Source organism: Malurus melanocephalus, unplaced genomic scaffold (genome assembly GCF_030028575.1).
Source record: "Malurus melanocephalus ecotype Western Australia unplaced genomic scaffold, MMel_1.1 scaffold_649, whole genome shotgun sequence".
Taxonomy (NCBI): domain Eukaryota; kingdom Metazoa; phylum Chordata; class Aves; order Passeriformes; family Maluridae; genus Malurus; species Malurus melanocephalus.
The window spans coordinates 209,147-232,087 of record NW_026623881.1 but is presented as its reverse complement, the minus strand read 5'-3'; the positions used below and the strand labels follow the sequence as shown (position 1 = coordinate 232,087).

At 35.6% G+C, this 22,941-nt stretch overlaps 1 protein-coding gene across 4 annotated transcripts in view; it reads right to left on the bottom strand.

Annotated features, from left to right (window-relative positions):
* Window positions 1–22,941, bottom strand: part of BIRC6 (baculoviral IAP repeat containing 6) — a 168,957-nt gene that overhangs the window by 96,584 nt on the left and 49,432 nt on the right. Inside the window, exons 22-40 of one of the 4 annotated variants that reach the window (XM_057383649.1) lie at window positions 19,032–19,165; window positions 17,731–17,877; window positions 17,014–17,201; window positions 16,056–16,370; window positions 15,583–15,682; window positions 14,905–15,119; window positions 14,528–14,736; window positions 13,878–14,224; window positions 12,396–12,615; window positions 11,398–11,531; window positions 8,745–8,882; window positions 7,848–7,975; window positions 7,291–7,422; window positions 5,239–5,454; window positions 4,684–4,867; window positions 4,134–4,289; window positions 3,601–3,734; window positions 1,900–2,053; window positions 910–1,026 (exon numbers count right to left, since the gene is read on the bottom strand). In XM_057383649.1, coding sequence (XP_057239632.1) covers window positions 910–1,026; window positions 1,900–2,053; window positions 3,601–3,734; window positions 4,134–4,289; window positions 4,684–4,867; window positions 5,239–5,454; window positions 7,291–7,422; window positions 7,848–7,975; window positions 8,745–8,882; window positions 11,398–11,531; window positions 12,396–12,615; window positions 13,878–14,224; window positions 14,528–14,736; window positions 14,905–15,119; window positions 15,583–15,682; window positions 16,056–16,370; window positions 17,014–17,201; window positions 17,731–17,877; window positions 19,032–19,165 — 3,368 coding nt within the window. The remainder of the gene's footprint in view (window positions 1–909; window positions 1,027–1,899; window positions 2,054–3,600; window positions 3,735–4,133; window positions 4,290–4,683; window positions 4,868–5,238; window positions 5,455–7,290; window positions 7,423–7,847; window positions 7,976–8,744; window positions 8,883–11,397; window positions 11,532–12,395; window positions 12,616–13,877; window positions 14,225–14,527; window positions 14,737–14,904; window positions 15,120–15,582; window positions 15,683–16,055; window positions 16,371–17,013; window positions 17,202–17,730; window positions 17,878–19,031; window positions 19,166–22,941) is intronic. The other 3 variants (XM_057383651.1, XM_057383650.1, XM_057383652.1) reach the window with 3 other exon arrangements.

The window sequence follows — 22,941 nt, the reverse complement described above, 5'->3', positions numbered from 1 at the left end:
ATCCCCCCATGAATTATTTTGAAAAGCTGCCATAAATAATTTCACAATTATTTCCTTGTATTTTACACTTAAAGTAAAGACATTTTTAAAATAATTTACAAGAACATCTTCAGTGTAGTGTTCAGTTCAGTTGGACTACTGACTACCACAGCAGTGGCATACTTGAGTATCAGACATTTCCATCTTCACAAAACTGTTTGGAACTGAGTCCACACAAATGCATTATCACAGTTATTACAGCAGTGTCCTGATAACACAATGTAAAACAAACAACTGGAATATCTCTTACATGCATTACAGCAARACTGTTGCAGACAGTAATGAATTCCTAGAGAATAAAGTCTGAGGATGTCACTAAACCTACTCTATCGTTAGATATTTAACCAAAGACTGAAAGCATATTAAGGTACCCAGAGGGCTACAAAGAAACACATTTTAACAAGATGCACAGTACAACTCAATGAAAATAGGTCCAAAAGTAAACCACTCTTATGAGTGTCTTTATAACATATATCTCACAGAACAGCTGAGTTCAAAATTATATTCAAGTATTTTCACTTYCATCACTGAGTAGGTGTAACTCTCAAATGCAAAATACCATATGAAGCTTCACACAGGAAGCGTAATATTCACTTGCACCTGGACTAAAAAATGGAAACTTTCTCCCCATTGTAGCATAATCCACTGTAGAAGAAATGCATAGTTGACTGTTTCACAAAATGTTTTAAATACAGGMATATAGGTTATTAAAAAATCTGAATAAAGAACTATCTCTAAAGCTCAGCTTAGTAAGAAAATTCAARCAAAATGTAACTTTTTCAAAGCTACTACATTACTGCGGAAAACCTTAGTACAAACTTCAAAACATCATGATCATTATTTAAAGAGAATGATTTGACAGGTAGTTACATGTAGAAGATGTGTTTGTTAATGCCTGTAGAATGGAATCAGCCTCCAGCGTGGACATCATTTTCAGCATCAGCTCAGCCTGCTGCTCAAGTCCAACTTCTAGACGTGCATCTAAAGCTACAGAAGGCAACAGACAAGGTAAAACAGTTATATCAAGGACATACATAATTACAGAATCACAAAATAGTCTGAGTTGGAACRGACCCACAAGGATCATCCAGTCCAGCTCCTAAGAGAATAGCCCATATGGGGATGGGGTTAAGACCACAACCTTGATGTTAGCAGCACCATGCTCTGAACAATTGAGCTAATTCTACTTTTAATTTGTTCCTCTTTCTGTGCACTGACAGTGCACAGTAAACTGAAAAAAATTATTAACAAGAAGACTGATTTCTATGCATGATAGAAGCAAGACTGTAGAAACTTACACTCTGAACTGAACATTCAGAGACCTGAAATATATAATTATTAAAATGCCGTATTTCTGTGAAACACACCCACATGTCTTTTCACAGTCACTTTACTATCACATGAGCCTATATGCATATGTCCAAGTAATTTCTTCCTAAGGTACTAGCTCTCAAACAAGAACCAAAAAGTTGTTTATTCGCAGTGAGGCAGAAGAAAAATCTATCACCCAGTTCTGTAGTACTACAAATGAAACAAGTGTGCTACTTCACTCCTTTGGGGTAGAGCCAGCTAGAAAAGAGCTTCCAAAATTTCCTGAGGAAATGGGAAAGATTTAAAACTGCCTGTAAGTGCATTCCAAAATGTTAGAAAATAAGATTTTCTGCTGTGTTGGGCTGCTTTAAATATAAGATTCACATTACATTCTCTCAGTTACCTTGGGAAAAAAAATGTGGCATATAGAAAATTTCACTCTTTCCCCTTAAAACACACATATATTGCTAAAATAATTTGATAAGCTACAGTGTCAAATATAGAATTACAGAAAAGACACCATGAACAGAACTTTAGTTCATTGCTTACCTTGAGAGACTGATATGCTGACAGTTTGTGATCCATTTTTCTCTGTAGTTACTGGTGGCTTGGCCACTGGAATTCCAACGCCTCCAATGTAAGGATTGTAATTGTAGGTGCCATACTCAGCACCCCAGTAATCGTACCAGGTGCTGCTTATAGGCTTAAAAGAAACCCAAAAACCAAAGGTAAACCAATAAATAGCATGTCTTTGGATTGCYAAGAGTTTTTAATTACTAACAAGAAACGGTAAAGTTACATAAAATTAAAACAAGAAGACTGGATCCAATAGCTTTAGAAAATTTTGTTTCAATTCTTATAGCAGTATAAGCTACTGAATCCTTAGCGATTGTCAAAATCCAGCAATGTAGTCAGCTGCCTCGAAGATTCCAGAAGTCAATTTGAAAATGCTATCATCAGTTTTTATTCACACATTTGTACCATATTGTAAATTTGGAAGTAGAGTATTTCAGAGATATTTTGAGGAGTTATTTATCGTGACAGAATACTCTACTAGTAACTGTACTATTAAAGTACCTTGATGCCTCAGTGAGGCTCAGGGACTATTTGTACTGGCTTCTGAAAAAKAAATTAATAATCTCTACTTGTATCCTAATTTAAGAAAGCATATGGATCACAAGGAGGAAAAGTAATGTTAACACTGTTTGAAGGCAATTTTCATAGGCTGGTCTGTTTAACAGTGACTCCAACACCAACTGTCATTTTACAGATATGGAAGCAAATATTAAGAAGGATTAAGAATGAAGAAGTGGTTTTATGGCTGTTTTTAGAGGACATCAAAGCAGGTAATAAGATGATAAAGGTATATTGGATGAAGTGGAGTAAAGAGAACCACTACATGACATGATAGCAGAATAAAGAAGCAGGGAAATGTCACAAAGACAGAAATTCAGCAATAAGTGTAATTTTTCATAATGGACTGAGATTTAAAGGAAAAACCTTTACATGATAGGTAACCGGTGGAAGGACATATGAGGGAATAGAGAAAAAAAATAGTGTTTTCTGAGCAAGTGGTGAGACAGATAATTTAGGTCAATTCAAATGAGAGATTTTGGTCAATAGTGAGAGGCACAGAAAAAGTTCAAATGTCATTTTCATGAACAGAGAATAGAGACTCAATATTTCATTATGAACAGTGTGTTTCTTAAATTTTCATACACACTGACAATATTTATACTGTTACACGTAAATATTCATCTTCATTTTAAGTATAAAAGTACTTTGTAATTTTCTTCTTCCCCAATGAAGTAAATTTTCAAGTGAGTTGCTTCTCTTTATAGTCTGAAGTCCATCTGAACACTAGCTACTGTTGCTACTTCCTTTACTAAATATGATACTAACAATATAAACTCATCTTAAGATCAGTCACAGAAATGGTACTTTATTCTTAATAAAAAGGATAAGACTAGATCTTATTTCTTCCTTTATATTATGGTTTTGTTGTCTTTAACATGTGCTCAAGTGTAGGCAAGCTCAAACACTTTGTTTACACAGGTGTCTTCATGTAAAAGCAAAATATTTTGTGGTCAACTGAGATGGATTTACACTCTTCCCTATCACTCCACATTAAACATTATAAAAAACTAGAAGCAGGTCTAAGACATCAAACACCACTGAAGAAACATAAGAGAGAAATTATTTTAACATCTCATATGTCAAGGTTATCCTGAAAACTTAGGTGTGACATACCTTGAAGACTTTGGCTGCAAGGGGATCTTTTTCCAAATCAATATCCAAAGGATCAATATCAACTTCCATCAGGTCTTGCAGCAATTCGAGATCAATGTCCTTATCTTTTTCCAGTGATGACAAGGGTGGAGCACCTTTGAATCATTAAAAGAATATTAACACTACCAAGTAAAAATTATAAAACAAGGATGCATAATACACTTTACATTTAAAATTTATTTACATCCATACACATTTAATACACTTTACATTAAAATTTATTACAGATAAATTTGAAGTTTTTAATATTACAACTTTGTGGAAAAAAAAATATGCAATCAAGTTGCCTTTTTAAAAATAATARGAAAAATAACCATTTTTTACTTGTCTGATGTAAAACTAACTTGAAGAATTGCTCATAATCTGCCTACATTATCAGAAACTRTTTATCCTATGACCAACAAGTCTTTTAYCGACATCTTGATAAGTGAGTAAAAGTTTTTTTACTCTTTTCAATATACACATATGTACAGAAAAATTATGGAATAATTTACCTGTGATGTCATGCGTCAAAGGCTCATCTATGGTTTCCACTAACTGAACTGTGGACTGCTGGAGAGAGTCATCAGAATCTCCAGCTGAAGCTCCAGCATCTTCTCCCAAAGCACTTTCTTCCATAGCTTCAGCTGCTATAGGTGCCAACAACTCTCCTATGTATTAAATTAAGCAGACAAATTCATTTSAAGCTTTATTCCTGTTACAAATTAATATCCCAATGTCTAGGCCAACTGTCATTTTTTAATCTAACTCTAAATTCTGTGGGAGCTATTTCTTCAAGGGGAGGAGTTTTAAATATTTTCAAATAATCAGTGTCATATAAATATGAACTTTTCAATGCACAATTGTAAATTGTAATTGCAATTTTAAATTGCATTTTTACACATTACACACTAACCTAAATGTGAYGGTTTGTTTGGGGTTTTTTTTACAATTTGGATTCTGCCAGCAGAGCCTAACATAGTGATAAAACCCCCCCCCCAAATATAAAAGGAAGAAAGACTCAAGCATAAGATACCTTCTGAAGAATATGAACTTAAAACACACCTGCTAGAATATCCTGTAGCATACAAGTCAGAGAATACTGAGCCCATGCTCCGCCCCAAGAGATGTCTCCTCTGTTAAAGTCAGTTCCAACAAGAAGCAGCAATAATCGTTCTAACTGAGTCTCATTTACAATCTCACATAAATGAATTGTGGGTCTTGTAGCATTTGCAATTCTAGCAAGGACCTATTAAAAAAAAAATACATGCCTATTTATATTTAGCCTTATGAAAGTAAATAACAGCTTTATTATCTATGATTATTAGATTTTGTTTACACGTAAATCAGGTATTTTTACCAGCTCACACTTTAGAATTTTTTGAGTATAATTATATGAACATTTTTTTAAAAGTTCATTTTTCCATAAAACTTTGAAGCCATCATATTGTAAGCTCCACAAAAAGTGACAGATCAGAGAAACTACCTCACCAGAAACAATTAGACATTTTAGCACTGCAGCTAATTTTTACTATCAAATGAGTGAAAAAGCAGCAAAAGAAAGCTAATTGAATGCGGTCACTACTGCAGCTACATAGTGATGTTCCATATTCTGTTTACCTTACAAACAAAAAGAAGTAAATCTGCATGACAAGTGAAGTCCATGGACAAGAGAAAGAGTGCCAACTTTTGCACTACAGAAATACAACGTTCATGTGCCAGTGTAAAGGGAAGTGGTTCAATTTCTGGAGTTTCCTTTGCTGTTGATACTTCTGTATCTAAAGAAGAACGAGGCCATTCTGCAGTTCGACGCAAGCGTATTAAGTCCTTGAAGTGCTGCAGAAATTAAATTTGAAACAACAGTTACCGTTTAAAACTAAGCTGTAAATCTTTTTCCAATGAATCAGTGTAGCAGCAATAATGGATTAAGGCTTTATTGGCAGAAGTTTGTTTTGGCAGCATGTTATCTCACGTGACAAACACTTRACCAAATTCAGTTCCACAGAAGTGCCAATTAAGCCTTATGCCTGCCCTAAAACATATTGAAAATACATATTTTCAAAGTTTCTTTCATATTTCCCCACCTGTACATAAAGCTGCAGTTACCATAAAGCAAACTGCATACAACAATAGCAAATATGGAAATTTATTCCTACAAGAACACTGACTTCTCAGTTCTTCACATTAGATAAATCATCAATAATCTCTAAATTTCTTAATACTTCCATGATACAAAGGATACACTAGCCATCCTTAAACTGAGTTAATTTGATAGCTGATCATGGCTCTAAACTACAACCTTTTTAACAGAGGGCCTATATGCAATAGAGAAAAGAAGGTGCTTTTATTAATCCTCTGATTCACTGAAAGCAYTCATTTAGCAGCTCAGGTCATCTACACTAGCACTCACTAGGTAAGACAAATGCCTCTTRCACTCTCACTTAAGTAAGAGCTACTGAAGTAGACCAAAGAAAGAGCAATTTACTAAGACAAAAGTTTCACTGTCTCCCAAATGCAGTACATGTTTTAAGACACTCACAGCTTGTCATTAACTGAAAGTAATTAGTAGGTGAAATAGCAAAACCTGCATAAAATGCAACTATCAAGTGTACAGTAACACCAAAYTAGAAGTTAGGAAACTACAAGAGGAAAGCTCTTTAGTTAAACGTGTTTTTTTTTTAATGCAACATGGCTACTATGAAGTGAAAYTTAAAATTGCTGGTTCAGCATAGTTCAGCAAGTAATTCATTTAAAGACGTTTCAAGGCAGCCACCYRTGGAGCAGCCCCCTTGGTAWAACCTGCTGGAATAAAGCAGAARATAGTGCAGGAAAGAACAGCTCATGACAAGCAGAKTTAGTGAAAACTTAGGGCTTTATTTTTATGCTAGTGGTTATTTTTTTCCATAATTACTGCAAGTTTTAAGATTTCCATTTAGATTGTCTGTAAGGTCCAACATTATATAATCTCCTTCCACAGACCTATTTTCAGTAGCTGTAACAGACATGAGTATTTCTTGAACTAGGGAGTAAACATTTCAAGAGATACCTAAGTTTGGTAGCTAGAAAGATCTACACATTTTTTATGTTCCCTGCAAAGTCCATGTTGTCATCTCCTCTTAYCTTAAATGTCAGCACCTCCTATCATAACCAAAAGAATTCTTTAACTACTACATCCACTCTCAGTATCTGGGGCTTATTGCAAGATGCCACTGAAGTGGCAGGTACTTTCAGGAAGCTAGTGAGCTTATGAGAAACTCAAAAATAACTCAACAGTCATATTTATTTGTTTGGGGAGACAGAAACTGGCATGGTTGTTTTCTCATTACTCAACAGAAAAGCATCTGTAAGAGCATCATGCATAAAAGCTAGCCATATAAAGTACTACTTTATCTTTTTATTGTTGCATGTTATCCAAAGTTTAATGATATGACTGGCATTCCCAAAGCTMGAAGTTTATTAGTAATTTTGGCCATGATTACCTAAAAAAACCCTATAGAAGGATAAACTATTTTTCACAGAGATGGCTGCTTTTTCAGTACTAGAATACACTTGATAGCAGCCATGATGAAACAATTTTTCATAAAAGGTCAAAGTAGGACAAAAATGACTTTGCAGGAACAGGTCTTTTCACACAAAGGACAAGAAGTCAATTACAGTTTCAGAGCATCATACCTTTGAAGTAGCCTGCTTTAGTTTTGCCTGTTCTACTAAAAGTTTGTATGATGATCCTTTGTTGCTTTGTATTTTCTCTTTTTCCATCTGTTCCACCAAAGCCTTCTGTTTTGCTTTTAATAAGTTAAGTTGCTAAAAGAAAATGTTAATAGGAATAAATGAAAATTTAAGCAATAAGATGTTAAAAGGATCAGTATGTTCACATGACAGCAATCTTCAATTCAAATYGTAACTTGAGCTTTTAAAATACTAYTAAATCACAGGAGCTTGCACTCMKATGTACTTCACAAGGCCAAGATTTATCTAGGAAGTACATTATATTTCTTGTCCAGTAGGGTACAACAGTACATTCCAACACTTGTTTTTCCGGCAGATCCCTTGCTTCATGGTTTTAGATGAATGTCAAAGAAGTTAGGCAGCCTTTAGCTACAGAACCAGACCTATGCAAAAGCAAGGCTGAATGAGTCTCAAGGCCAAAGCTGTTGTTTTAAGAAATGAGATATCCTACAAATGAGACATACTTCTGTGAAAATARCCACTACGACGCTGGAAGTCACCTGTTTATGATGCACAAGCTGTTTTCTGATCTTTCGGGAATACAGYCTATCGAGGCTACTGTTGCCTTTAGTAGATCTGCTCAGACTCTGAGTGTGAAGGCTATTATTTATAAAACTCCACTGGTTTCCTAATGAAAAAAAAAAAGAGGCCATCTTATTAAAACTCGTTTAACTCCAGAGAAAACCCTCTATGTTTCAATGGTTAGGATCTCCATACACTAAGTATTAAAGAAACAAGCAAAATCTAACTCTTAGCGTTATTCAACTATCACCACTCATAGTAATATTTCTGTGACATTTTAAAATGCAGTGGTACCATCTTTTTTCATTATTCTTAGAATATATAAGCAGGAAGGCAAGACTGTCCTAACTGAAAAGAGATTAACAGCTTCAGAACRCAAAAGCTTTATTTTCATTTTTAGAACAAATATTAAAAGAAAGCCATAACTAGGCAAAATATTAATACTACTACTACTAATAACAACATAGAGTACATATTACTACTACTACTACTACTATTATGAAATAAATGAAAACGTGACCAAAACCACATTTAAAAATACTGGAAACAAATACCAAAGCAGTTATGAAGTCACACTGTTGGCCCTTTCTCACAATACAACGTGTCTCAACTGGTGCACTCTCAATTGTTAAGTCCCACAGTCATAGGGTAATATACAGACATTTTACAAACTAAAATCAATCCTGCATTTTTCATTTGAAAAAATGAAAGCAATCATAAGATGTAAATAAGCAGACAAGATTGCAAATAAAAATAACATAACATCCATTTTTTAAATATGTTTTTTCAAGTGAACAGAAAATACATTTTAGGTATTTGAACAACTCCCAGAGCAATAACCATAGAATAAAATTTTGATAATGAATGTGATATACCTGTCAAAAATCGTTCTCTCTCTTTTCCATTCAGAGGTTTCTTGGCTGTGGCTGCTTCATCTTCAACAGTAGCTACATAATCCAGTAGTCTGGACACCAGCATTACAACCCAACTGATCATGGGAATATCTAAAACTCCTTCAAAATAAACAGATTTGAGTGCCTTAATAAAGTTCTGAAGACATAAAAAACATCATACATATTTCACTAGGCCACAAAGACTCCACTCCCCTCTTTTTGTTTTTCAGAAACAGGGGTAAGAGTCTGAGCATTTAGAAATAAGTACAGAGGGAAGAAATAAGTACAGAACTCAGGTGCAAAAGAAAATGTCACAGTTCTCTTAGTCTGATGAAGTCAGAAGTCAAAAGCTTCACCTCAACTGCTCAAGCTAAAAATTAAGAGGTACTTAAAAAAAAATTCAAAAACTGTACAGCTAAATTTCCTAAATACCAAATGCATCATGACAACTGTTTGCATTAAAGCACATGACGCAGATGTCTCAAACTGTACACCGTGCAATTCGTCCACTGATCAGTAAAACAGAACTGTGCATACAAATACCTCAATTTTTACTCCCTTATTAGAATATTTTCATGTAGCCATTTGAATAAGTTGCAGGAAAGCCAAGAGTGACTTCAGACTAGATGAAAAACACTGGTGGCACTAATGACTGGCTATTGCCTATGCCAGCCTCACACTTTAAATGTCATATTTTTCTATAGGCAGAAAAGAAAAAAAWGTATTTTGCACATCATGCAAGAAAAAGTTTTGTACACATGGACACTTTTAAATGAACAGTTTCAAAGTGRACTCATGACTGCTCAACAAAGACCAGAAACCTACAAATAATGACCACTTAATTACAGTCATTATGCAAATGGCATACTTCTACACAGTGTCAATACAATGAAGACATCAGCACTAGAGGCTACATGGCCATCTTCATATCTGTGCACTGTATTGAGCCACATTGAACCACACCATGCTTTCCCTGCACTAACCTCAAAAAAGCAGTAATTAACTCAAACTATCATTAAATGCAGATCAAACAAGAAAACTAATCCCAGAAAAGATCAGTCCAAAATCACATGTAGCTRTAGGCATCCAAGCAACAGGATGCAGCCTGACTCGGTCCAGATTCTTGACCACACTCTGATAGAAAATCCCAAGCAGGCAGAGGAAGGACCCAAACAGGTCCACAGCAGGACCTAGACAGGAACTACAGATTAAATTGCAAGAACAGAAATGAGAAGCACTCGTGACGACTATATGACTTTTCAGATGGCAGAATAAAAAGAAAGGATCCTGCTGCAGAGTGAAGYACATCCCTTTCCATACTTCTGTTAAAACAAGAACATTTCTTTTCAACTCTTAAAAAAAAAGAATTCTCAACTTCTCTCTCTCCCTCCCTCCAAGTGTCTTTTGCTTATCCTTTCTTCCTCTTTTGGCTTCAAGGTTTACGACTTCTCTCCACTCGTAACATTCATCTCTTGCTGATTTTCCTTTGCTTTTCGACATTTTCCCCAGTAAATTTTCACCCCTTTGATCCTTAGTTAAGTGTGATACTTGTCAAATAGGTATTTAGCCTGCCATACCTGATGCTTCCACCACACATAACATTGCCCTAGTACTCACCTGTACTGTCCAGGAGGAAGGAAGCTGGAAGACCAGCAAATAAAGCTCTGAAGTATCAGTTACTTCTGCTTCCTAAAGTCCTCCATGAGGACAACTAGTAAGGCAAGAACTATGAAAGGAATTGGAAGCTGTGGGGAGAGTGCAAACAGAGGTAGAGGAGATGTAAGCTTGGGTTTGCCTCCAACTAGTCAGACTACAGCAGGATATGGCTCCAATAGAGAAAGTACATGGTAGATCAGTGAGAAGCAATAGGACAGCTTCTGACACCAGCTGTAGGTCTGTTAACATCAGGAGAAGAGGGAAAACTAAGAACAGAGTCTCAGCTGGCACTTACAGACTCCACAAGGCTAAGAATTTTAAACAATGTATATCTTCTATGATGCTTTGCTATCTGTACACAACAATGAAGTACCCTACAGCGTGATGTTTTCAAAAGGAAAAATTTGAAAATTTGCCTCAACCTTAGGGTAGTTAAGAAAACTCAAAGAAATTCAAATTTGCAGATTATAATGTCAGTCAATTTTTAGGGTCAAAARATGTAAATTCTTTGTAATTACAAAACACCCCACAAGAACAAAAAAAAACAAGCTCCATGTAGTTTGCAGAAACCTTGCAGATACACCTAATAAACTTGTCTTCATATCTGTGTCTCACCTCAAAAGCCTGTAACTTAGAAAGGATCTCATGAGCAGAAAGGTGAATTCCTTCCAAAACATTAAATTCCAAAGTCATTCACTAGAACTGTCTACACATTGAATGTTCCCCCATTCTGCCAAAGCTTCTTAGCTGAATTAAAAGCAATCAAATAGATTTAGCTCAGGTTTTAATGGGATGGGGGAGGAATCTCTTTTAGCACCTAAAGAACAAGAAAATTGATCATATTTTAAAAAACAACTGTATTTTGGAAATATCGTAAACAAGCAATTTCTTCTTTTAACACACCATGAATTGTGAGTTAGTCTCTTAATTTTCTAGTTTATAATGAATATGAAAATAATTTCCCAAATTAGAGGGCTACCTTCGGTTCTTCTGTGCACAGGTAAATGAGGTTGCAGTGGTGACAGCAGGTTATCCAGGAGATTAAGTAAACTTTCTAAAACACCACTGTTGCTAAGCGATCTTTGGCCAATGCAAGAAAGCAACATGAAGACCCTAAAAATAAAATTTACATATTTAAGATTTTATCTCCTTTTCAGATTCAGTAATATCCTGAAACACTCCTTATATAACAATACTGTCCTAGGCTTTCATCTGAGATACAGAAAGCCCATCAAGCAGACTGATCTCACATTCCATTGTTGAGGTTAATGCAGCATTTTAGGATGAAAACCTTGACTTTCACCCTAAAAGGTCAGCAGAGTCTTCCACATTCAAACAAGATCAACCATTTTATTTCCTATTCCATACTATCGAACAGCAGGGAAAGAGAATTAAATCCATGTATTCTTATATCCTTGAATTAATTAAATACTGCTGTTCAAAAAAGGTAGAAAATCACTGAACAGAAAATATGCTTGTTTAAAATTAAATTCTAAATTTYAAATATTAAAGACCTCAATCAATAATATGAAAAAATCAATACATTAAACATACAGTGCTCAACTCTACACATTCTTGCTCAGTGCGATCTTTTGTATTAAATGCTAGGAGTGTACCTTCCAGTCTCAATCTCACTTTCAAATGCTGGAGAAGAGCAGCTCTGTGATGAGGGTACATTTAAACCTGATAAAGGAGAAGGCCATTTTTGACACTGGGGAGCAATCCTGCTAGGTATGTGAAGATCTCCAAGCAAGAAAAAAATAGCAAATTTTTTGTGGTGTAAGAACCAAATAGGTGCATAAAATAACTGCAGACATTAATCATCTAAAGTACTTTTTTAGGTCTATTTCTTAAATCAATGAAAACCATGGGAAAGTATCCTTCAGTCCCATTTTGTCAATTCCAATGACCAATTATGGACAATGGAATTATTTCACTGATCCACAGATAATATATCAATACAGATTTATACCTTACCTGTCTTGTGGAAATATGAGAAGTTGTTCTGAATTGTATAATTCCTGCAGTACGTTTGAGAGAAATTGACCCCACCACCTTTCACCTCCACAGAGCTGAACAAGCAGAAGGCCAGTATGCAATCGGATCTTGGGGGTCCCACTGATACATAGGTGTTTAAATAACTCTTCACAAGCTTGAGCATGGAAAGTACTCTGCAGAACCACAGGAACTGAGTGTCCTTTTAAGAAAAGAGTTTTAAAAAAAGAGTTTAAAAGAGTCTGTTTAAAGAGGCAATGACTTGAGAACATATGGAAAAGRTTTGCAGTAAGTTTTTAAAACTACTACAATTACACTAACTGGCACAAAAATAAAGGAGGCAGGAACATACGGGGACAYGGTAATTTGCAGGTAACTCAAAGACCAGGCCATTTAATCAAAACCAAATCATTCTGGTATCAGTGCAAATAACCCCCCAGAGTCTACACAAAGCAAAAACTAAACCATCATCATGCTTTAGAACAAACTGGCACAGAGAATCACAAGGCAGACAACCTATCAATAGAACAGTGTTCTGCCTGGTTTAAAAAACAAAACAAAACAAAAAACATACCCAAAACAAACCAATAAAACAAACAAAAAAAGCCAAACAAAAAACTCAAACTAAAACCAAAGCCAGAACCAAAACAAGCAAAAAAACAAAAAAAAAAACCCCCACAACAAAACCCCAACAAAAAACAACAACAAAAAAAACCAACCACAAAACAAAAAAACCCCAACCAACCAAAAACCCACCACTCCTACTCAGATTTTTCAATTTCAATTCTCCAAGACTTCTTTCAATGGCAAGCTTCGGAAATAAAAATCTTTACTCGATATTAATAAAACATGAACTGAATAGAAATACTGGTTTTATGAGTTCTCYACCACGACTTTAGAGGAAATTTCTTCTTCCTCTGCCCACTTCTAACTGCCTAATCCATCCCCAGCATTGCACTGGCTTCAATGCTCACAGATCCTTCCACAAGGTGATTCTCCCTACGAAAACATGAGTCTTCTGCCTAGGCAGTTCTTTGCTACTTCAGCAAAGTGATTCRGCCCACAGAAGGACCAGATGACTAYCAGAACAAAGGAACATGCAGCCAGGACTACAGAAAAGTGAGAAGGACCTTGAAACCTTCTCGTACCCTTTTCAGGAAGCAGTTAGGTAAGCTTAGTGCCAATGGTAAAACTTTACAATGCATGTCATCAGCTACTAAAATCACAGCAGATGCGGCTTGGAGCAGCCTGGATGGGTGGAAGGTGTCCCTCACTCATGGTTGGAACTAGGTGATGKTTAAGATCTGTTCTAACTCAAACACCATTCTACATTTCTATGGTTCTATATCTAAACATAGTTTACAGGCATTATAGTAGGAAAGTACAGGTCAAGAAATAGAAATACTCAGAAATAGTTTCTACTAGCATGACAAAAAAAAAATCAAAACATCCAAAAATACTAACCATTGGAAGAATGCAGCAAGCTAAGCAAAGTATCCAGTAAGTATCTAATAATGGTGCGTAACTGCTCTGTGGATGACATCTGAATCAACTCTTTCGGATCAGATTGCTCTTTCAGCGTTTTCCTGCTTGCACCTAAAGCTACTTTGAGTCTCTGAACAGCATGGTGAGCCAAGTTGAGTTGAAGCTGTAGCTGAATGCAGTCCTGGTAAGCAGAAAATACTCTGCTGTCTTCTTCTACTGCCTTGTCTGGCTTTCGCAAAAAGTACTGGGCATTGTTAGCACTATTGAGTGGGGGCAGGTCAATACTCTGCAGAAGGATTTCTAACCGATGACAGGCCAAATTGTACCTAAAGGGAAATATTCAAAAACACAATTCAATATGCATTAGCAAACAGCAATACATTTGACAGTCACACCACCAGAAGACAACTTCTGGTCCATTGTGAACGCACTGTTAAAATAGATATTGAAAAATAATACAGCRTAGTCTTTGTTACTGCTATAAAGATATCCGCAATGACTCTACAACAATAGCAGAGTATTTTTTAACTGAAGAATATAATGGGAAGAAAAAAACCAACTCTGTAATATTATGATATCCCAGTGTTTTATATTAAAATAACTATCAAATAATTTTTTTTTCTGCTAACCTGCACTGTATGTCTTCTTGCARTGCAACCATCATTGCTAAATGTTGATCAATTTCTGGCTGATTTGCTGCTTCACCTTCTCCTCTGAGGGGATCGTGCATTAGTTTCAGCTCATTTTCAAAGGGTAAGATATAGGTATGGCCATAATAAAATCCTAATGGGATTTTTGCTCTGGCATTTGTGCTACCATATCGACCAATAACAGTGATCTGAAAGAAAATCGAACTATATTATAACAAAATTGTATCAAAATAGGCAAAATAAACACCAAGTCAAAGTACATGAAAAATTCATAGCCAACAAGTCCTTTGTCTGAGGAGAGATTAAGTGAACATTCATGCACTAACAAACATCAAGAACTTCAAAGATCCTTTTACCTTCATAAACCTGCAAACTGGGGGTGGCAATAAGTCATGTAAAATAAGTGAATGTGTGCTAATATCAGTAGCCACTACCAGTCGCCTTCCATCCACTTCTTCTCCTAAAGTCCAGATGTCAATGGACAAAGAAGCCAAATCTCCACAAGTGGGAATCAATACATCTGTCAGTAATATAGGTCTTCCAAAATCCAGGGTCACAAATCTTCTTGCTCCTAGGGGAGAAAAACACAGGATTGCCTAACAGATCAGTGTGTGCTAACCAGCAAAGACATCTTAACTCCTTAAACAATAATGTAGATAAAGGTTTATGCATTGTTTAAAAGGTATATTTGTATACTTAGAGGCTAAAAATAGCTGCACAACCCCAGAAATTCTCTCTACACCTTGAATGCTTTGAGAAGACATTTTTGGCATCAACTTAAATGAAGCTCTTATGCTTTTTATACRTTGTTTCTGAACAAGTGCTATGTTCAGAGATCCAACATATCCCCCAAGACCCCAGGATTTTTCAACTATCACCAAAYGCTGGGTCTTAAACTTTCAGATAAGACAGAATCAGAGAAGTATCTTTACTCAGGAAACCTAAGAGAGACTGTAGCTAAGCAACTAAGTTAAAGCCCTGGAAAATATCCCACTTTTTATTAGAACATGCCAAAATTAAGAATTTAGTTTTACCTGAGTGCATTCGCTCTATAATAATTGACTGATGAGGTGGAGGTTGAAGAAAATGTGAGGCATGAGATATTGCAAGAGCAAGGCCAGATCCAAGTGGATTCTAAGGAATGGAAAAACATGAGTAAAAATTAAGTGATTAAAATCTACACATTTATTGTGAGCTGTTAAAAAGGTACCATTTTGACAACACGTCACTACACTTAGATTTGAGCATGAAACATTAACTTTTAAGTTCAAAGGAGTTAACAACTCCTCACATAGTTATGCTAGCCCCAATTAAGAGAAATCTTTGATGTACCATAATAATACTATCTTGCTTTTTTAAGTTCTTTTCATTTGGTCTAAATTTAGTGATATAGTTTTCACATCTCACCCAAATAAACATATAGTTACTAGCACTCAAATGCAAATTTAGACCCTGGTAATGCTTACAGCACTTTGTTTCTCTAAGAAAAATAAAGGAAAATAATTACCGTTCTAGACTTGCTTGTATTTTTGTTATGTGCTGCAAGGTTAACTGTTGGRGGGTCAATGACTGAACCAGGAAAAAGCTGAGCAAGCTCTGCATTAATAACAGCAGAAACAGCTTCATTAGGTGGAGTCAAAGGTGGAGTCATGAAGAGAGGAGTTGTTTTTGGTGTGGGWGGAATGACATCTGAAGGATGAATGAAGAACCCTGGAGCTGCTACTGTATTAGAAGGCACAGAGTTGTGAACAGGACCAACTGCTGATGCTGCTGCCGCTGCTGCTGCTGTTGTCTGATGCAGTTTTGCTTCCAGCTTAGCTTTCTGTGGAGAAGATAAAAGCAGTGTATGTAGCAGAAAATACTTGTGCTTGTAAACACAGGAGTACTACYGAGCCACAAGACCAACTTGGATTATACAGCTGGATTTAATAAACCTAAGCTACCCTCAACATAACCAAGTTAGATGTCCAGCTATAAACTGAAAAGTTGAACTATTAAACTATCTATTTAATTTGACTCATTTGCCGACAAACATGAGTAATTAGATGGAATAATTAAAAAAAAATAATAAAAACCCTACCACTGAAAAGCAAAGTGGAGTCYACACATCCAAACCTCATACTAACAATGCCTTTATGACTGGTACTTCTCTGTGCCAACAACTGTGCTTTTCATTTTAGTGGGCTTTTTCAATTTCAAACTGATACACATACYTGTGAAGACTTAGTTTTTATTACAAACTCTCAACCCACCCTTAAAATACACAAAAACCAAGACTGAAAGACCAAAGCAGCATGAGAGACACTCTCAGCCCCCTTTGCTTAAGAAAAGAAAACCAGAATGCTGAGCACATCCTTCCTCAAAAACACTATGGAGAAAAAAAAAAATGACAACTAGCTCTGCAACTACTTTCTCAGCTTTCGAAGTTTAGATACAGCACTAAAAAGAGCCAAATAGCCTCCAACCTGTTGCTGAAGCTTCAAAAGTTGCTGCTGTTTCTCTTGCAGCACCTGGAGCTGTTGCTCGGCTGAGGCCATTGCATGAGAGAGAGACTGCAAAGCTACCTGGGCTGCTGAACTCAGTGCTGTCGAGGCTTCCCCAACTGTTCCAGAAGAGAGGCCACCAACTGCTGGGGTAACCCCAAAGGTACTCACTGGCATGAAACAAACAAACAAAACAAAACATGTATGTAGAAATTATAAAACCTCTATAACCTTTTATATAATCCCTTTAATTCCTTACTATTTTTTCAGTGACATAAAAAGAGAAATATCTCTTTTTATCCAGTTCTTGCTATAAGTTAACATCATCTTGAGTTACAAAATAAGTGGTTGATAGACTATGCACACTGGTCATATATGCATAGCCCTGGATTACAGAAAATTCCTATTGCTCTGGAATTCTTCCAAAAGGCTGYGGTGCATCAAAAGATACAAGTTTGTACTTTTATACTCTCCAATAGAAACAAACTCATTCAAATTAATAATTTTTAAATCAAATTTGTTTGTTAAGCTCCAAGTTTTAATATTGCATATAGTAATAATTTTTAAAAAACAAAACCACAGACAAAACATTTCAACACTTACAAAACTACACGCAATTTGTCAAACAGTGTCACTATGTTCAATTAAAAATGTATTGTGGAACCAYGCTAAGTAGAAAAAATGAAAAATTGTATATACCAGTAAACGTACTTGCATCGTCCCTTTCTATTCTAGTTCCATCACTTGTTGAAACACACGTAAAGTGCAGAGGTTCAACTTCCAGAAGTCCAGTAAGGGAAGTAAAACTACCTTCAGCAGCTGCACAGCTACTTATTTTCCCATTTCCTGAAAGAGAAAGATGTATCTGCACAGTCAGCCAATGCTTCCTTGATAGTGACATTTTAAGTCATAAAGTGTCAAAAGGGAGAACTAAATATAATGCACATATTTTAYTAGTTCATGTTGTAGAACAAACAACACTATCACATCCTCAATATAAGTGGAAGTACATTTTTAAGAAGATAATTCTGTGAAATCTGAGCAGAGTATTTTAATAAGTCAAACTATCAAATGTGACAGAAGCATAGTATAACCTTCTTAACTTCAGAAATAAATTATATATGGATGCTCTATTCTTTTTACACTGAAAGCAAATTAGCTGGCAAAAACGTATTGATGTTACTAGAAAGGAACAAGAAGAAACTGTCAGACCAACTAAGATCATACACCAATTTAGTATAAAACCCAGTACAAATCCATATYGTATCAAATATACAGAGTGGTATAGAGGAAGGGATAGGAAGGAGAAAGACAATAGCATACAAGAGAAGGAAAGGAGTCACTATGACTAATGAATAAGCTTGCTATGGAAAGAATTTCCTGACAGTAAAAATTACCTAGTTCTTTAGGACATTGCAGGGCCTAAAGATTCACTTATSAATTAACCTGAGAAAATAGACACAAATGAATATGCTTTTAAGGTATTTTAACTTATCCTTAAATATGCTTTAACTTATAGGCTTAAATATGTTTTTAAGGTATTTTAACTCCTCTGAAACAGAAAAAAAAGCCTCATTAAACCTTAATATTTAAGTAGAGGAATGCCATATGGCAGCTTCCCAACTTCAGAAAAATCTATTTACATYTTTCTGCTTACATGACTGTTGCAAGGCTAAATGAATAGTAACACATCTCAAGGACACTACTTGAAAGAGGTGACAGATGATTCCTGAATGACTGACCCAGGGAATGAATGAGAGTAGCTTTTCTGCCTAATCTCTGCCCTGAGATATTCTACAGGGTAAGAAAAWAACAGATTCCAGAAAGAGGCTTTTTCCTTGCCCTAAGGCCATAGGAAATGTAAAAGATACCATGAAGCAAGGGAATACCCTGGACTTCAGCTTTGCTGGAAAGTATAAAATCACATCTTCACAAAAAGAAAACAGTATAATAAAGATTTACCAGTTTTACCACAATCAATTACTGCTGAACATACATACCTGATAGAACATCAGACAAATCAATTTCATCTGACTGTACTCCAATGCTGCTGTTGTACACATTTTTACAWGAAGAGCCACATATTTCCAAATCAAACAGAACTGGATCAAAAGGTGAACTGTATAATCCATATCTGCAAATAAGACAAACAGAACCATTCATACAGTAAGAACTCACGTAAAATCATTTACAGAAAARGGCAGTTATCTCACCATCAGGATTTATTATGTTCCAAACTATTCTGTTCACTCATTTGACACATCTTAGAAATTATCACTTATTTATACTTCATTAAAGTAATTTATTAKATGGCATTTTCAAACAGCTTATGATTCTAAATAAGTAACTCTTTGTTACTAAATAGTTTTTGAAGATGCAATACTGTCCTGGAAACATGACACACAATCACACCAGACATGGAAACCAGAACTACAAGCCTCAAACAATGAGCCACAACAACACACACACCTGCACATGGTAAACCAGACCAAATTTGTCTGAAATCAGTAAAAACACAGTACTGYTCCAAAACAGCAGAAGAAATTCCACCTCAGCTTGTTCTTCCAGTTGAAGTAAGAATTAAAAAAGGAAATGCTGCTAGGCATACCAATCAACACTTGCGATAAATACCTTAACAGAAGAAARCTCGTAATATTTACTCAGGCAGTGCTGGAGGGGAAAAAACAGCACCATCACTCAGGTAACAAAGTGATCCCAAATCWATTAGGGTTTTGTAAGCCAAAAAAAAGTCTAARGTASTGTCAAAATCAGTGGGGCTTTTTGTTTGTGGTTTTGTTTTTGTTTGGGGGTGKKTTTTTTTTTTTTAAGTTTCATTTTGTTGTTTGTTTTTACCAATACCTATTATCAGCAACTGAAAAGAGGAAAAAAATGGAAATCAGGCCAAATTACTAAACCAGAGTAGAAAGAAAGAATGCATCCATTTAGGTACAAAAGTGAGAAACATAACACTCTGYACTTTGGCAAGAGACAGAAGAAATCTGAAATGTTTCCACAAAACACACCAGCAGGGACAGTAAGCTTTTTCCACCCCATTTGCCCTCTGCCTTCGAGCAGTTTCTCTTTTCTTTACCAGATGAGGTAAAACCCYACAACAGGTAAAGCTGATAAGGCTRGAATGTTTAAATGTCTTGTTTGATCAAGTAATCATAGAAGTGCAAATGTCTACATGAATACAACACCAGCAATGAGGTAAAAACAGATTCTAGAGTTTTCTGAACGTTGAAATGTTTCCATTTTAGCTCGGCTCAGTGCTTTTGGCCACACAATATTATGACTGTAATTATGAGAAAATGATGAATGACCTTACAAAAGAGCAGTAATTACTACAGAGCATCTGAGAATTACAGAACAACCCATATAACTTTACATTTCCCCACCAAGTTACTTATAAGGTAGCAAATTTTAAAAAAACTTTACCCTAAGAACAATACAGGATAGACTCTRGGTTGCTCTTTAAGGGTACATATTAGACGGACCAGTGCATCCTGCATATCTGAMAAGACTGAAGTGTTTGCTGCCTGACCTTCTTTCATACACCAGCCAAGACAACACACCACTGTACAGTGGCTAGTAAAACACACAAAAAAAAAACCTCAGGCAAAATTCAATGGGGTACCTTCACATCAGATTTAAAAATTCAATTMATCAGGTCAGCTCAACACTAACACTGATTACTTACATGTTTTAAATGAAGAGTTTGAATTATTAAGTAAGCAGGTGATAAAATGCAAAAATTCTAYAAGGGCATTGCAGAGTAGCATCAGAATTTGAACATATTGCAGAAAGTTTAATTTATTCTGTCCAAACCATATTTATTCAACAAGCATAGTGCCTTTTACCCATTCTTCAGCAGGAACAATCAGTTTCACAGTTTTAAGTTTCATTATCAATCCTTTTCACAAAAGGATATAGAAGGTATCTCAACAAAAAACAAAGACTGAATCAAGAATGTCATGTAAAAACTCATCAATCACCTTATTAATTTGTGCAGTAATGAATAAAAACTATACAAAAAACCTCTTCTGTTTCATTCAACAGAGCCCTCAACTAGAACAATGTCTATCACAATGTGTATCACAATACAAGGAAGATAATGACCAAAGACCACAACTCAAGGAAATGCTTTAAGAACGGGTACAGAACTGGAGTATTAAATGATGACACACATACACTCCAGATATCCAGAATTTGTTTAGAATGAAAGAATCTGCTCCCCAGTGCCAACGTGAGCAGGACACAAGCACTAAAGGGCTTTTATTGCAGCAGGAGACTTTTCAAATTAGATATGAGCAGTAGACAGTTCAAGGCTAATGATAACAATAATTAAACAATGTAACACCTTTCAATATTTAGAATAATTTAATTTCCTGATTACATGAATCTAGTACTTTCAAGAACAGGCTGGAGAAATTTTCTCAGATCAGTTAGAGATAAAACCAATCTGCTTCTTTGTAAGACAAAATTTTTTTAAATTTTAGAATTTTTTTAAAATCCTATCTGAAATCCCTTTTTTGCTCTTTTCTGAACTACAAATCATAAAACACAGCCAACTGGCCTTATCCTTGAATGTTTTACTTGATTTATTGCAGCACATGATAGTAAAATGAGTATTACTCTCCCATGAATGTGCAAATCCTTTAATTAGACATCTGCTTTTAGCTGATTACCAGACGTTAGGCTACTGCACCTGGGACCAATGAAAAAGAGGAAAAACACAATAATATAAACTCTGCCACAAAAATGCACACAAAAAAGATAAAATACAATTTGGGGAGAAGAAAGGGAAAAATGGTAAAGGAATGGCTGCCTATTAATTTCTCTTTAAAAAAAAGGCCAAGGCCAAAACCAAAACCCAAAAATGACTGTATTCTCTTGATCTGCATRTGAAGGAAAGGCCCACAAATTTGCTTAAATTAGTACACTAAATTAAGAAATAGTGAGTCCTTGCTAGAGAACTATTGTAATCAAYTAAGGGATTTGCTGCTACTCTTAAACTACCTGTGGGGTTACAGAGTTAAAAGAGAAAGCAAGTTAAGTTCCAAGAAGAAAATCAGTAAAACACAATCCAGAAACATTCAGAAAATCGAAGGCTTGAAGGGGCCAAGAATGGGCTCATTTCAGAAATCTTCCCTTGCCATACAGACAGCTGTGCTYACAAGATGGTGATCTGAAATGGCACACATACCAAATTCAAAGGTGGGCAATTGAAAAGAAGGAAAACCTTCTACTTTAGACATGCTGCTTAGAGAAAGTACTTGGAAGCAATTTGTATGAAGGAAAATTTGATTCCCACAGAAAGGTGCTATTCTCACGTCAAGTGTAATTCTCTTATTTTTCTCCTCCATTTGGTTCAGTTCACCTTATTTTTCAAAATTCTCAATTTTCCAGATACCATTTCTATTGCTGGGATAAGTCTTCTAATCAMCTGCAGGGACCACATATGGTGAAATAAATTAACAACTAAGTAGAGGAATGCAGTAGACAACAGGATAAGGATCCAAGTGTAACATCTGAGACTAAATTTTTATGAAGTACTTTGGAATTACAGTTCTTTAAAAACAACAAAACCAAAAATAAACACAWATCCTCCCACCGCCACATCTTTCCTTACTACATTTTCCATTGCATTTTCAATTTTATCTGAAAATTCTGAACTAACCTATACCAAACCTTTTCTACCTCAATCTTGCTGGACTTTGAGGAAAACTCTTGCAGCCAAACCACAACTGAAACAGCTATCAAACAGCAGCATCTTCCCATCACCATAATGCAGCTTTGAAAACTGCTACAAAACTGAATCATCAGATTTTCCTTTTTATTTCATGTAATTCCAAAGTTCAATGGCCAATCAGTTCAATATGCAAAAGATGCAACATCACAGTCCTAAAT